The sequence below is a fragment of the Monodelphis domestica genome, chromosome 4, assembly GCF_027887165.1.
Source record: "Monodelphis domestica isolate mMonDom1 chromosome 4, mMonDom1.pri, whole genome shotgun sequence".
NCBI lineage: Eukaryota > Metazoa > Chordata > Mammalia > Didelphimorphia > Didelphidae > Monodelphis > Monodelphis domestica.
This window is the reverse complement of record NC_077230.1, coordinates 382,686,770-382,701,653: the sequence shown is the minus strand read 5'-3', so window position 1 is coordinate 382,701,653 and position 14,884 is coordinate 382,686,770. Positions and strand designations below refer to the sequence as shown.

The following is a 14,884-nucleotide window of genomic DNA, read 5'->3' as shown; positions in this document are numbered from 1 at the left end:
AGTATGATAGGAAATCTGCATAATTGTACTCCATCACATTCATATACTATTGATTGGGATGGGCCTTTAAAAAGGGAAATCATATCATTGAAAAACAGTTTGCCTCTTTGTCTTCGGGTACCCAAATGGCTAGTGTTTCCTCATCCCATCTCTCTTAAAAGACGTCAAAATAATAATAGAGTGCCTATTCTGATTTTAAAAACAAAAAAGCCCTATCTGTTATTTTTAAAAAGCATAACCACTTCAAGAGGTAATGAGCTTGAATGTCTCTGAAAGATAAGCTATCCAAAGAAATGGGAATCCTGTTTTATAGAATTCTGCTCTGGACCTGGTGGGTGGAAGAGCTATCTAGACAGATCTCTTTCATTTCTCTAGTTGCTAGAATCCCATAATGTACCCTGTGATATCCAGATCCTTATTTAAGGTTTTATGTTATCTGATTTATCTCAGTACTTATAGGAAGTATTTTTAGCTCTCATAATGACTAAATTCATAGAGAACTTTTGCTTAGTTGATATCTTTGAAAGGAACTGACTAATTAAGAAAAGGCAGTGGCACCACTAGAGAACAGATTTCTGGTTGCAGATGGTAAATTAGTCAGTCTGGGCACCTACCAATTTGCCATTTTCAGTGTTGTTGAGAAGTTAAATGAAAAACAAACATGTAAACACAATTGTGCTTCATGTTTTCCTCATCACTTTGATGCTATTTTGCAAATTGAAATTTTTTGTGTGTGCATTTGCCTTTTTACACATGCTAGGAACTTTTGAAGACCCTTTACCTATAGTTGATGAAATGTAAAACATCTGTATGGAAGGAAAAAAAACCAATAGTATTCAGTTGTAGAAGGTTGAGATTAGTTGGCTTAAGAAATACCAGAGGGACAGCTAGTTAGCATACTGGATAGAATGCCTGCCAGACCTAGAATCGGGAGGACCTGGGCTCAATTCTGGCCTCAGATACTTTCTAGCTCTCTGACCCTGGACAAGACATTTAACCCCCCATTGCCTAGCCCTTGCCACTATTCTGTCTTAGAATTGAGCAAGAGTTTAAAAAAAAAGGTAACTAGGGGGTTCATTTATCTCTTCTGAATAAAAGTGCATCATCCCAGTACTCCTGTCTTGAGAATGCGCTACAACATTCTCTTTGGTCTTATCTCTGGTTTCTTTTACAGCAGGTGCCTCGTGACATCCTGGAACTTAGAAAAAGGAAGAGATCTGCTTTTAGGAGACAATGCTAAGGGACGCTATGAAGTCTTGGAGCGATAGCCAGTCAGACCTCTATAGCAGTGACCAAGAAGAGGAAGAAGAGATGATTTTTGGTGAAAATGAGGATGATTTGGAAGAGATGATGGATTTAAGTGATCTGCCTACCTCACTTTTTGCATGCAGTGTCCATGAAACTGTGTTTGAGGTGCAAGAGCAGAAGGTGGGTGTATATTTGGGTTAGTAATTATTAGTCATAGAGTCCTAATTACCTTTTTTTTTCTACTTGGATGGGATATTGGTTATGCTTATATGTAGGTAGTTAGATGGCACAAGTGGACAAAACACCAACCCTGAAGTAAGGAAGACCTAAGTTTAAATCTGACTTCAGACACTTACTAGTTGCATGAGCCTTGGCAAGTCACTTAACTTCTATTTGCCTCAATTTTCTCATCTGTAAAATGGGGATAATAGCACCTCTCTCCTAAAGGATCAAATGAAATAATATTTGCAAAGGTCTTAGCATAGTGCCTAGCATACAGTAGGCACTATATAAACTCTCATCCCCCTTCCCTTTCCTTCCTGCCTTCTACAGGAAACAGTGCAGCAAAATATGGGAGTTTTACTGTCTTGGGATGAACAACTTATGTATTCATAGAAGCTGGCCATATGGAAGCTATGTCTGTACACCATTAGTACTGCTTCCTAAATTTAAGGAAGTGCTTTCAAAGAGGACTCCCTTTTTCAAAGTGTGTCTTCAGCCTCCATCCATTAGGGCAGATTCATACATGGCGCTTGCATAGGCACTTTTCAAAGATCACTTCGTGGACCACATTTGTTTTTTGTTTTTTTTCTACAGCTCCATGCATTAGACAAGAATGGTCCTACGTCATGGTATTAGAGAAAAAATGCACTTTTTCATGGCTCTTTGATTTTGTGTTTTAAAACTCCTTGTGACTGATGGTTTGCTCAAATCTTAGTGTCTGTGAAGTGGCCTGATAGAAAGTATTGGACTGACAAGTCTTAGTTTTGGTTGTATATGCATGAGCCTTTAACCTCAGTTTCTTCATCTATAAAATGGAAATAATCATATGTGTACAGATTTGTCAACTATAACATGTTGCATAAATGTGAGTTGTGAGTTATTCCTAAAGTAAACATGGAAGTGGCTGCTAATACACATGCCCCATCCCAGAACAGGACAGAATTAAGGTGGTTCAGGTTCCAGAGCTAGAGAGGAAACTGTAGAAGAGGCAGCCTGCCAGGTGGGAGTGAAGTCCAACAGGCCTGGGGCTTCCTTCCCTAGGAAGGGTCCCCAGACAGAATCTCTTCCAGGGTCTGCTCTGAGTTGTGGGTGGCTGGCAGATGGGGCAAGCTGATGTGGGTGGACGTGTCTGGAGGAGCCAGAATATCCAGGAGAGTACAAGCCCGCCCCAGGTCCAAGAAGACTTCTTTCCATCATGCACGGCGTAGTCATTCCCACAGCTACTGAATGAACCATGACACTAGAGGATGAGTTTGCACAAGGCTCATTGTGAGAAAATCTTCCTTAACAATTAGTGATTTCCAAACAAAATCTCCCCTTTGCTGCAGGGTTTCAAGCCATTGAATAGCCACTTGTTGAGGATATCAGAGAGAAGATTCTCATCCCTCTAAGAATCGGTTAGACAGATGCCCTCAAGTTCTCTTCCAAGCCCACCATTCTGAAGGAAATACTAATCTTAGACTATACTTCTAGCAGCAGAACACTATCAAGAGCCATTCTGAATAATTTTTGGATCAACCAAGCAGTGTGGCCCATCTACCGAGTAGCCATGGGACAAGTCATTTAACATTTGGTTGCCTCAGTTTCTTCAACTATAAAATAAGGATTCATTTTTTATTTTTTTTAACCCTCACCTTCTGTCTTGGAGTCAATACTGTGAATTGGCTCCAAGGCAGAAGAGTGGTAAGGGCTAGGCAATGGGGGTCAAGTGACTTGTCCAGGGTCACACAGCTAGGAAGTGGCTGAGTCCAGATTTGAACCTAGGACCTCCCATCTCTAGGCCTGGCTCTCAATCCACTGAGCTACCCAGCTGCCCCCTAAAATAAGGATTCTATAAGCATCTTCTCCCAGGGTTGTTTTGAGGATCGAATGAGATATTTGTAAAGTACTCAGCAAAAGGCCTGACATATAGTAGACACAATAAATAAATACAAATGCATATATATGGTATTATTGTGTATGGATATGATAGATAAGATATACATATATGTATATTAATGTATGTAGAAATGCATATAAATATATACATATGCATGCACACACACACACACATCCCAACCTCTGACCTTTACAGACCCTGCTGTTGTATTTGTGCTGGTCAACTGGACCTGAACAGAAGGAACAACAAATAACTCAGAGGAGGATGTACTACTCTGATGCAGTATGTGTTGAACAGGAATGCTTACTTGTATCCATGAACTTTTTTTTATACTTGGATATCTATAGTTCAATATGATCAGTTTCTTTTGTAATCCTATGTATTTATGCCTTTAAAAACCTTATTCTAAAAAAAAGAATCTATAGGCTCCATCAAATTGCCCACGGGATCCATGATATAAAAAAGGTTCTTAGCGCTCCTGGCCTTAAACACTGAAAATGAGTCATTTGCAAATGAAATCTGATTTGGTAGGTTTAAAATGTATAGGGTAGCAGAACGTCACTAATTCATTTTTGTGCAGGAGGTCTGTCTGACCTAATGAAACATCAGATTTGTGGACCATTGCAGACTCTAAAACTTGGAATGCTGTGTACTGAGCATAATACATGATTGAAACTGATATAAATGGCTACTAATCAGTTAAAAGAAGCTAATGATTAAATTGAAATTCAATAGCAGCCAGCATAGGATTATGAGATTTAAAATTGGAAAAGACTATAGATCATCCACAAAAAGCCTTCTATGTGAGGAAACCAAGGCCCATAGAAGTTTAATGAACTGTCCAGAGTTATTCCTGGATAGCCCAGCAATGGAGTATAAATCTAGGGGCCCTCTCAGAGCAAAGAATTACTTGCTGAATCTTAAAGTTAAAGAAATACTTAATTTTCTGACCTTGTAAGAAGCTCAGAAAGTTAGTGATTTAGTCTATATTACCTATACTTGAGGGACAGCTAGATGTCTTGGTGGATAAGGCACTGGGCCTGGAGTCAAACCAGAGTTCAATTGTGACCTCAGACATTATCTGTGTGACCCTGGTCAAGTCACTTGACTCCGTTTGCTTCAACTTTCTCATCTGTAAAATGAACCAGAGAAGGAAAAGGCAAACCATGCCAATATATCTGCCAAGAAAACCCCAAATGGGGTTAAGAAGAATTGAACATGCCAGATATGACTAAACCAGAACCCTTATTTGAAGGCAAATCTTCATACAAAGGAATTATTTCAGGCTTTTTACACAATAAAAATTATATAGGATGTGCTAAGATTATCACAAATTCTGAATGAGATTTTACATTATGCTAACATTCATTCTTTTCAGTCATATCCAACTCTTCACGACCCTATTTGTGGTTTTCTTGGCAAAAATACTGGAATGGTTTGCCATTTCCTTTTCTGGCTCATTTTATAGATGAGGAAACTGAGGCAGTCAGTGTTAAAAGTGACATGCCATGGGTTACACAGCTAGTAAGTGTCTGAGGCCAGATTTGAATTCAGGTTCTCCTGACTCCAGACCTCACACTCTCTCCACTTATATGTAATCTGGCTAATTGTGTTGGCTGGAACAAAATGATAGTTCATTTTTCAAATGCCTAAATCTTCTCCAGTTTATTATTCCCTTGGGAAAAAAGTTATTTTTTTTCCATTAGATTTTAGTCATGAATAACTAAAAGTCAGTTTGGCACTACGAACACAATCCTGCTATGTTCAAGGCAGTCAGAATTCAAAAATAAAAAGCTTCTTTTCTCAAAGACCTTACATCCTACTGAAGAGACTGTCCTGTGGACATGGAGAAGTCAGTACAAAACACATTCAATTTTAAGAAAGGGAGAAATTTTAAGAAAGGGAGAAAGTCAGGAAAGCCCTTGAAAGAAGAAATACAGGATTTGGCATTTGAAGGACTTGTCTTGGAATTTTGTGAGGTAGAAGTGGGAGGGGGAACCCCTTCCTTGTGCAGAAGGGGGAGATAGAATTGTCCAGGTAACAGCTAGCAGAGTGAAGAGTGCATGAAAGTGAATGATAAACTTGGAAAAGCTTGGAAAGGGAGATAGGAGCAAGAATGTTGAGAGAGGGCTTTAAATGCTGGGGGTTTTTATTTTATTCTAAGACAACAGGGAGCTCTTGAAGATTTTTTTAAGTAGGGAGAGGGTGCCATCCTCACAGTACAATCCATCCTCTGAAGTAAACATGCTTTTCTTGAAGATCTTCAAAGAATAAGAGCCCCCAGCCACCTTCTACCTGACATTTCTTCTATTTTCTCTGGGACCAAACAGATTTAAGTCGTAATTCCTTTTCCATGCTTCAAATACTGGGACACAGCTATCATGATCCCCATGAATTTTCTCTTTTCTAAACTAAACATGCCCACTTCCTCCAGCTGATCCCCTGGGACACCAACTCAAAGCCCTCCCTCTCCTGGTTTCCCTTCTCTGGACACTCCAATTTGTCACACTCATTGGTTTAACACAGTCACATCAGTGTTTTAGTAGCAGCATTCAGGAAGGAATGGATGGCATTGGGATTAATAACTAATACCTGTCCCAATTATTAAGCTCTTATCCTGTAAGATTTCCCTGCTACTTAGTATCAATGCTGGCATTTTGTCCCTAGAGATATCTGCTTTTTTAAAGTTTCTTCCTTCCCCTGTCTTACTCCTAAAATAGCATTTGGTTATCTTTTTCTGTCTCTGCACCCTCACTGGTTGTTCTCTACTCTCCTAAATTCAGGCATGTTAAAGCTTTTTTAAAACAAGGTTAGCACTGTTTCCATACTTTAAATAGAAAAGATAGCTTTGGATATTTGTTATAGGAGGAAGCTCTGTGCAATTCTCATTCATCTAAAAACTATATTCATGAAAACTCTGACCAAGATAACATGTACCCTGATATCTGGCCATGGAACAGACTTTTCTTCCACGCAATTTAGTGGGGATTTATCAGATGGAATATGTTTTCATCTCTGGCTTTGCATTTTGCAGTTTGAAAAGCCCTTTCCTCCCAGCAGTCTGGAATGTAGTGCAAGTATCATTGTTCCCATTTCAGACAAATGGAGGCTGAGAGACACAGCTGTGAGAGATGGAGACAGGATTTGAACTTGGGTCTTATGGCTGCAAGCTCAGTGCTCTCTGCATGGATGTTTGAAAAGCAGCAAATGCTTAAGTACACCAAGTTTTGGGGGACACCCTGTCTTAAGCAGAAAGGGTCACTTTTCAGGTGAGCATAGAGGAGTGAGGAACAGATGAAGTGGAAAATAATCTCATCATTCAGTAACTTCTCTTAAAAATATCATTTTTTCTTCTTCGTGTTTAACACTCTTCACTTAGATGTCTTTAATGCCAGAATAATCTCTGTCATTCACATAAAAGAGATCACATTTTGATTGGTAGCTGCATGATGACCTTGAGTGCAGATAGACATTTTATTTTCAAAAGGATTTTAGTTTATTGCTGAATTGAAATGCCTCTTGTCTTTATAGCCTTCCAACTATTGGGACAAATGAAACAGGTTTTTACATCCTTCCAAATGTGTTGGTCTGAATTACCCAAGAACCATTTGCCATTTCCAATTGCTAAGAAGTTTTGTGCCATAGAGATAATCTTGTCTTTGATTCTGCCATAAAGAAGAAGTGAAGAAAACAATGACAAATGCAAAAATGGTTGAAAAATGTTCTTTACCATTTATATATGTGTGTATACACATACTTATATATACATTGGACCTTATGTGTACATATGTGGATATGTGAGCACACACATATAGTACATACCTATAGATCTGCATGTGCTTGTTATACATGCATGTATGTGCACATGTGTGTGCATGTCTATATATACATATGCATGCGCATGCACATACTCTCTGGACTGTGATTCCTTGTGTCAAAGGTAGTCCGTCTTAGTAGCTTTGTTAATAGCACTATATTTTAACATCTTATTTTCTTAACTAGTTTTGAAGTTGTCACTTGCTACAATTACCCTTATTTGTAACTCCATCTCTACTCTTCTTTCAAGTAAGGATAAAATTAAAATAGCCTAGGTTTTTATATAAATATATAAATTTATATATATATGAATATATATAAAGAGTTTTTGAGATTACTATATAGTAAAATTCTGAGAAAGAAAAAAACATATACATATATGTATATAAAATGTACAAAATGATGTCTGTAAGCATTCAGCACATGTTGTTTGGCTCAACCTGTCTTTGCAGAGTTGGCTCTATGAAGAAATATTATGTAATTTATATTATAGTTCCTTCCCATATTTATTTTCCTTATTTATGTGATCTGTTCTGAAGAAAGAGCCGAGATTTCCTTGAATGCTCAGATATGCATTGCACTGGGTTTTTTTCCCCCCATCACAGGAGGGATTTTTTATTAAAATATCTATCCTTTTTTGCTTGATGATCTCTCATTCCTCTGACCAGTGGCACCTATTCATGAGATGGCTGGCAGGAATTAGTGATCATAAAGTAGATCATAAAGGGATTGAATCTGCAAGACTGACCTTGTTAGCATTATACTCTTAATTGACCTAAATCCTTTGGTGTGTCTTCATAAACACTTAACCTCCACCATCTTCAGCATAAACCTTTTCTAAGCATAAATCTAAAGCCTTGATTCTATGGTTATCATTTGTGAATCTTTATAAGAATAGAGAATAAATGTTCTAAATGAAAGTTAAGCAAATATAGGCACTAATTGCGCTGGCATTTCTGTTTTAAACAGAGCCATCTCATATCAGACAGATTACTGGATTTGAATGAAAAGACATGGGTGCAGGTTTCAACTTGGCCACTTGGTAGCAGTGGGACCTGGGATGTGTCATTGAACCTCTCTCTCCTAATCTATACAATGGAAATGTTTACACTCCCCACCTTATGAAGTGGTTGTATGAGTAATCACTAGTGTTATTGAAATATGAGCTCTTCTTAGTGTAAGGAGAACAATTTTTCAGTGATTTTAGTGTTGTTTTAAGTCTCTTCTCAGTACCTACTGTGTCTGATGTTCTTGATGTGGTGGGCATTGCATACAGTGGTACAAATTCCAAGCCATCCTTGACTGCCAATTCTGGGGGACCTTTGTCTGTGTCGTCTCCTAATGCTAAGGACCTTTCTGACTTTACTTTCCATTGTGTGGATATAGTGGAGTACTAACCAACAGTTGGTTCTTACTCTCACTAGATAGCCAACCCAACTCTTCCTTCCTTCCTCTGTTTCTTTCTTTCATCTCTTGTCTTCTCTCTAACTAACAACTCTAAAAAAGAAGGGTAAGGACTAGGCAAATAGACTAAGTGATTTGACCAGGGTCACACAGCTAGGAAGTGTCTGAGGCCAAATTTGAACCAAGGTCCTCTCAGTTCCAGACCTGGCACTCTTTCCACTATGCTACCTTGCTGCCTCCAACCCACCATTTTTTCTAGTTAGATATTTTTCCTGTGATAGCTTTTCCATTAGTGGTGTCAAATTCAAAATAGAATAGGGACCACTCACCCATAAATAAGGAGCCACAGACCCCCCCCCCACTATGTTATGGTGAGGCAATACAGTAGAATTCAATTCTATTGGATTAAAATCCTCAGATAAAAGTCATTTCATTTTTTGCTTTAGTGACTGAGGAGGCGTAAAGGAAAGGGCATTTATATGTTGCATGATTTATAGAATCTTTGGAATCAGAGATTCAAGGACCTGGAAAGGCCCCTTAAATATCATTATTTTTAATATCCCTGTATGCCCTCATTTGTACCAAAGGCTCCAAAAGCATCATAGAAAAGGGCCTCAGTAAAATCTGTACCTGGTAGAAGATCCCTTTTACAGCATACCTGACAAATTGTTTAAAGTAAAGGGAGGGGGACTGCATTACCTCCTCAAACTGCCACTTCTACTTTTAGATTATTCGAATTATTAGAAGTATTCTCCTTACATCAAACCTAAATTTGCCTTTTTGCAACTTCTACCCATTCAGTCCTAATTCTAGAGGCCATTTGCAGTGAACTTCCTGTTCCTCCCTTCACTGTCTTTCAAAATCCCCCTTCTTTCCTGTTTTACTACCACTCTTTGCTTTGACAAGGTCAGCCCTTTTGCATGTACTCTTGATTCCATTTTCTTCTGTCTCCTCTTGGCAAACCTCCTGCATGGTCATCTTTCCTCTCACTAATCTTCAACCTTTTCCTTCAGAAGCAAGACACACCTGTCTGGCTCTTCCCCCTTCTTAAAAACCCTCAGCTGATACTACCATTCTCTCAAGCTCTCATCCTATTTCTCTCCCTTTCACAGTGAAAATTCCTAGAAAAAGCTATATACCCTCTTGTCTCTATCTCAAATCTCCACCCTTTGCTTTCTGATCTCTGAGCTCATTACTCTGTGGTTACTGCTCTTCAAAGTTAACAAAAAGCTCTTAATAATCAAACCCTTCTTGACTCCTTGCAGCATCTGAAGCTGTCAGTCATTCTCCTTCCTGAATTTTCACAATTCTCCTTCTTGGTTCTCCTGCCTTTCTGACTAGACTTCAGGCTCTTTCCCCAACTCACCCACCTCCATTGTGAGTATACCCCCAAGCCCTTTTCTCTGTCTATACTCTCTGAGTAATCTTGTCAACTCCAGTGGGTTCAATCATCATTTCAGTACAAATGACTTCCAAGTTTATATGCCTAGCCCTCAGCTCTCCTGAGCTTCCAGCCATCATTACCAGCCATCTCTTGGCCATTTAGAGTAAGACATCTTAGAGGAATCGCAAATTCAGAATATCTAAATCAAAACTCATTTTATAGTTCTTTAGCTTCTAATCGATGTCCCTTCTTTCCTTCTCCACTCCAGCTGCCCACAGCTACCAAGGTGATTTTGTCTCACTATCCTGATCAATAAATGCCAGTGGTTCCTTATTGCCCTGAGAATCAAGTGCAAACTCTTATCTGGCATTTGAAGCCCCTCAGAACCTGGCTTCAATCCTTGTTGCTTGCTTTTCACCTCCCAGTAGGAATAATACCTTAATCCCTCTACCCATGGAGGTTAGATTGGTTTTTTCACTGAAAAATTTGAGACATTCCTCAAGACTTGGTTGGCATGGGGGGAAGGGGGGAAGGACTCTGAAGGCTCACTTCACTTCCTCATCTCCTGAGTATAAAACAGCCATAGGGGAAGGGAGAGGGCCCCAGGAGCTTGGCTAGTAGATCTCTAAGGAGGCTTTACTGGGCTGAGTCTGCTCAAGAGGTTAGAAATGCCACTCTTTATTGAATATTCTTCTAAAGCTATAGCTAAGCAAGTCTCATTTGGTTTTATATTTAGAATGATCTGTAAGTGTCTCATTTTGTTCCAGTATCAAACTTAAACAATGAAGAGACTAGCCTGAGTCAGGCCTAGCCCAGAGTCACAAATTCTATAGCCTAGTCCAGTATTTCTCAAACTTTCTGGTCTTGAGATCATTTTATATTCTTAAAAATTATTAAGAACCTCCCCCCAGCTTTTGTTTATATGTTAGTGATATTTACTGTATTCAAAATTAAAATGTTAGTCTTATTTAAAAAATACTTATTGGGAACAACTGGCCTAGGATTTCTTATTCTTCCTCACATCCCCTGTCTCGGTCTCTGTTTTTGTATGTCCTTCATATGTTTAGAGCTGCCCCAATAGAATGAAGGCTCCTTGAGGGCATGGACCATTTCATTTTGGTCTCTACCCCCAGCATCTAATCCAGGGCCTTGTACACAATAAGCACTTAATTCCCTGCTGTTCTGATTGAATACTAAGCCTCCCTTTAATGCAGCCTAAGATCACTTTACAATCTGTCCAGATCTCCTTCATAGTAGAACTGGGATGGAAACCCAGATGTGTCTACTCTACCAGTTCTTTCCACTATTCCAGACTGCTTTTAAAAATATCTCTTCTTACACTTTAAGTCTGTTTTCTCTAGTTACACTCACATGGAGAGGCAGAGTACCCTTAATGTATTAAAGCTCAGCTGTTTTCACAGCCCCTCATACTTTTAACTTGACAGTGTCTTACCATGAAAAATAAACCAGCATAGTTGCACCACCTTATTTAGTGTTACAGTATCCCATGACATTCTGTTAGACATTTTGGATTATAATTTATATGAGGCCCAGCCTTCCAAGAATTTACATTCCAAAGCATGTTGAGTAACATGCTAAGAACATAAAAATATATAGTAAATAGCTGGAGAAGACAAGTTACAGTCTACATTTTCCTCTTGATGGTTGGGTTGTCTATCTGTTTCCCTGATGCAGGGAGTGGTGGGCAGGTATCAGTCAGCATTTTCCTTCCACTAACGGAAAGCATTGTGAAAGATAAAAGTTCATAGATTTTAGGTTTTTCCCCATGTACACTGCTCCCTCCCTTTGGTATTTCAATATTTATAAACTGTAAGTGTCCAGGTTGCATTATTAAGTTATCAGAATAGTGCTTTTCTTCATTTAGGATATTTTATATTCTGACATCTACCTTTTTTACCTATAATAATATCTTGCCTTGACACCAAACAAGTAAAATTTTTTGTCTCAGAAATGGACAACCCTGTAAACAGAACAGATGGTTTTGTCCATTTCAAGCACAGACAGCATCCCTCTCAGCACTGGGGACCCTTGACATCAGAGGCAGCTGTGAAATTTGCTAACCTGCTCATCCTTAGAGGATACAGAAGTGGTACATTCATCTTTTTAACTGTCCAGAGCAAAGGGACAAGGCGCAATCTGTTCCCTTCTCTGGCATTGTGCTTACCCAGATAAATGGATCCCCTACTTCTTTTGGAAGAGGGGACAGAAGGAAAAGGATAAACAGGATAAAAAAATGTCACCATTAGGTGGCCACTGGGACCCATCCAACTTGTGCTTCTTCTGACTTGAAATTCTGAAGCCTCCTTTCCCTGGCCTGAGTTCCCCATAAAGTGAGAAATTGGTATTCTCTCCTCTTGTTGTATGTATTACTTGTGATTTTAGTTGACCTCATAGTACAGATGATTTCAGTTATTTTCAGCCCTTGATCTGCCTTATCTGGAAAACTCTTCTTTTGGTAACAGGATAGATTCTCAGGTTATATAACATATGTGATTTCCTATAAATATTCCACTGGGAAAAGGAAATATCCCATAAGCATCACTGAAAGCATAGCAGTTAAAATTATTTTGGTTTTTCACAACTCTTGATTTTATCTATAGTAATTGTTTAACCACCCCTCATAAAGTATGGGGTTAATGTGTCATTGCTTCTGTCAGTTTATATTTTGTCATTAGATAATTCAGAAGTTATTTTTAAATGAGAATACATCTAAAACTGCTTTCTTTTTTTAAACCCTTTCTGTTTTAGTAACAACTCTAAGGGCTAAGTAAATAGGGTTAAGTGATTTGCCCAGGGTCACATAAGTAGGAAGTAGCCAAGTCTAGATTTGAATCCAGATTCTCCTGACCCTAAGTGTGGCCCTCTATCCACTGTGGTACCTTAGCCTGCCCCGCAAAGGCACTTTCTCTTCTTTTTTTTTAACTTCTCCATCTTAGTATCAATACTATGTATTAGTTCTAAAGCAGAAGAGTGGTAAGGGCTAGGTGATTAGGGTTAAATGACTTACTCGGGGTCACACAGTTGGGAAGGGTCTGCAGCCAGATTGGAACCTGGGACCTCCCAACCCCAGGCCTCATGCTCTTAGCTACCCCCTAAAAATCCTTTCAGAGAAAAGATAAGTTAGAACTCTATGAGGAATGCTCACTGTTTATCTCTTTATCACTTGTTACTGAGACATTTTAAAAGCTTGTTTCCTGCTCACCAACCTTTTAGAGCTTTTGCATGTATGTGTGTGTGCCCATACCAAAAGTCCTAGAGTGCAGGTGTGTGAAGGGTGAACGAGAGTGCCAAGGATGTGAACTTTGAGGAAACCTTCTAGTACTTCACTGTACCTTCTTGTTCTTACTTACTTTGTAGCTAAGGATGATATCTAACATTTGTATGGTATACTTGGGTTTGCACAGCTCTTTACATACAAAACAGATGTCAGAATTCTCCACTAAATTCTAAGTTCTAAGAATCTGTTTTGGATTTTAAAATAAAATGCCAGCATTTAAATTCTCAGACCAAGTGTCTGTATGTTTAGCTTTCACTTCAGCTTTTAAGAAGCGTGATTTCTGTTTAGTCAAAGGTTGTTTTAGAAGTGTTCAGGCTTCCCCTGCCTTAGCTATTCTCAGTGTGTCCTCTAATGCCCAAGAAGAGTTTCTTAACAGCATCTAAACAGAACATATCCCTGCATTTGGGAATGCCGGCAGATTTGTTTTAAAGATTCAATTTAAGGAGAATTCGGGTATAGAAAACTGGTTTGTGTAGACATTAATTTGTTTTATTTTTCATTCTAATGATCAGCACAGTCAGACCACATACCTGGAGTTCTCTTCCTACTTTCCTCCACCTCCAGGCTTCCTTGGCTTCCTTTAAGTTCCAGCTAAACCTCTACCTTCTGCAGAAAAAAAAGCCTTTCCTAACCCCCTTACTGGTAGTGCCTTTCCTGTGAGATTATCTCCAGTGAATCCTGTGTGTTTTATTCATACATAGCTGTTTGCATATGGTCTCCCCCATTAAACTGAGAACTCCTTGAGGGCCTCAACAGTGTTGTTTGCCTCTCTTCATATCCCCAGGGCTTAGCAACTGCCTGGCACATGGTAGTACTTAATAAGTAATTGTTAACTGACTTTGTCTATGCAGAGAACTCATCTGGTATGGTAAAAGAACAAAGTAATTCAGATTAATCTCTTTAATAGAAAATTATAATATTTGTACTGTGTGAGTACTGTTAATTGTAACAAATTTGAAATAAAGCAAAATATGCTCAAGAATGAATTAATTTTAAAAATATATGAAACACTTACTATGTGCCAAGAATTGTTTTGAGTTCTGAGATTAACTAAAAAGAGAGACAGTCCCTGCTCTCAGTGAGGTCATGTTCTGTTAAGAGGAAGCAATGCATATAGCAGGGCTCAGCAGGCAGTGGGCAGAGCTGATGTGCTGACCGGCAGACGGCAGGCTGGAAGCTTGTTTGTCCTTTGCTCACCAGGAAATGTCCATTGCTCAGCCCCTTGTTGGACAAGAAGGCAGAGTTCTCTTTCTTGCACCCCCACTAGGGCAGGGCCTATTTCCTGGCCAGCAGTAGTGACAGAAGAGGAGGGACACTTGCTGGCTCAGGCCTGTTGCCTTCCTGCAGCCATTCCACAGAGGTACTGCCAGGCTCCGTCCAAGCTGCCCAGGCAGGTATCACCCATTAAGGGGCTTTAGTTGCTGTGACTGATCAGCTGTAAAGAAGTTTGGCAGTCCTTACTGGAGCCTGAGCCTTAGTTGTGACCAGGAAGCTGTTGGGAGCCAGGCCAGGTGTCCTGCTGGTGTCATTCCTCACCTTTCCCAGGAGCAGGGTCCCAAGAGGGATGCCACTCTTCCTGGCCACCACAGGGTAGTGCCACGGAACAATTGTGCCCCAGGTCCAGACCGCTGAC

General features: G+C 39.4%; 1 protein-coding gene across 4 annotated transcripts in view; it reads left to right on the top strand.

Annotated features, from left to right (window-relative positions):
- RCAN3 (RCAN family member 3) overlaps positions 1-14,884 on the top strand; it is a 38,350-nt gene that overhangs the window by 7,748 nt on the left and 15,718 nt on the right. For 3 of the 4 annotated variants that reach the window (XM_007491310.3, XM_056795564.1, XM_007491309.3), the window contains exon 2: positions 1,175-1,428. In XM_007491310.3, coding sequence (XP_007491372.1) covers positions 1,234-1,428 — 195 coding nt within the window. In that variant the 5' untranslated portion in view covers positions 1,175-1,233. The remainder of the gene's footprint in view (positions 1-1,174; positions 1,429-14,884) is intronic. The other variant, XM_001366145.5, reaches the window with a different exon arrangement.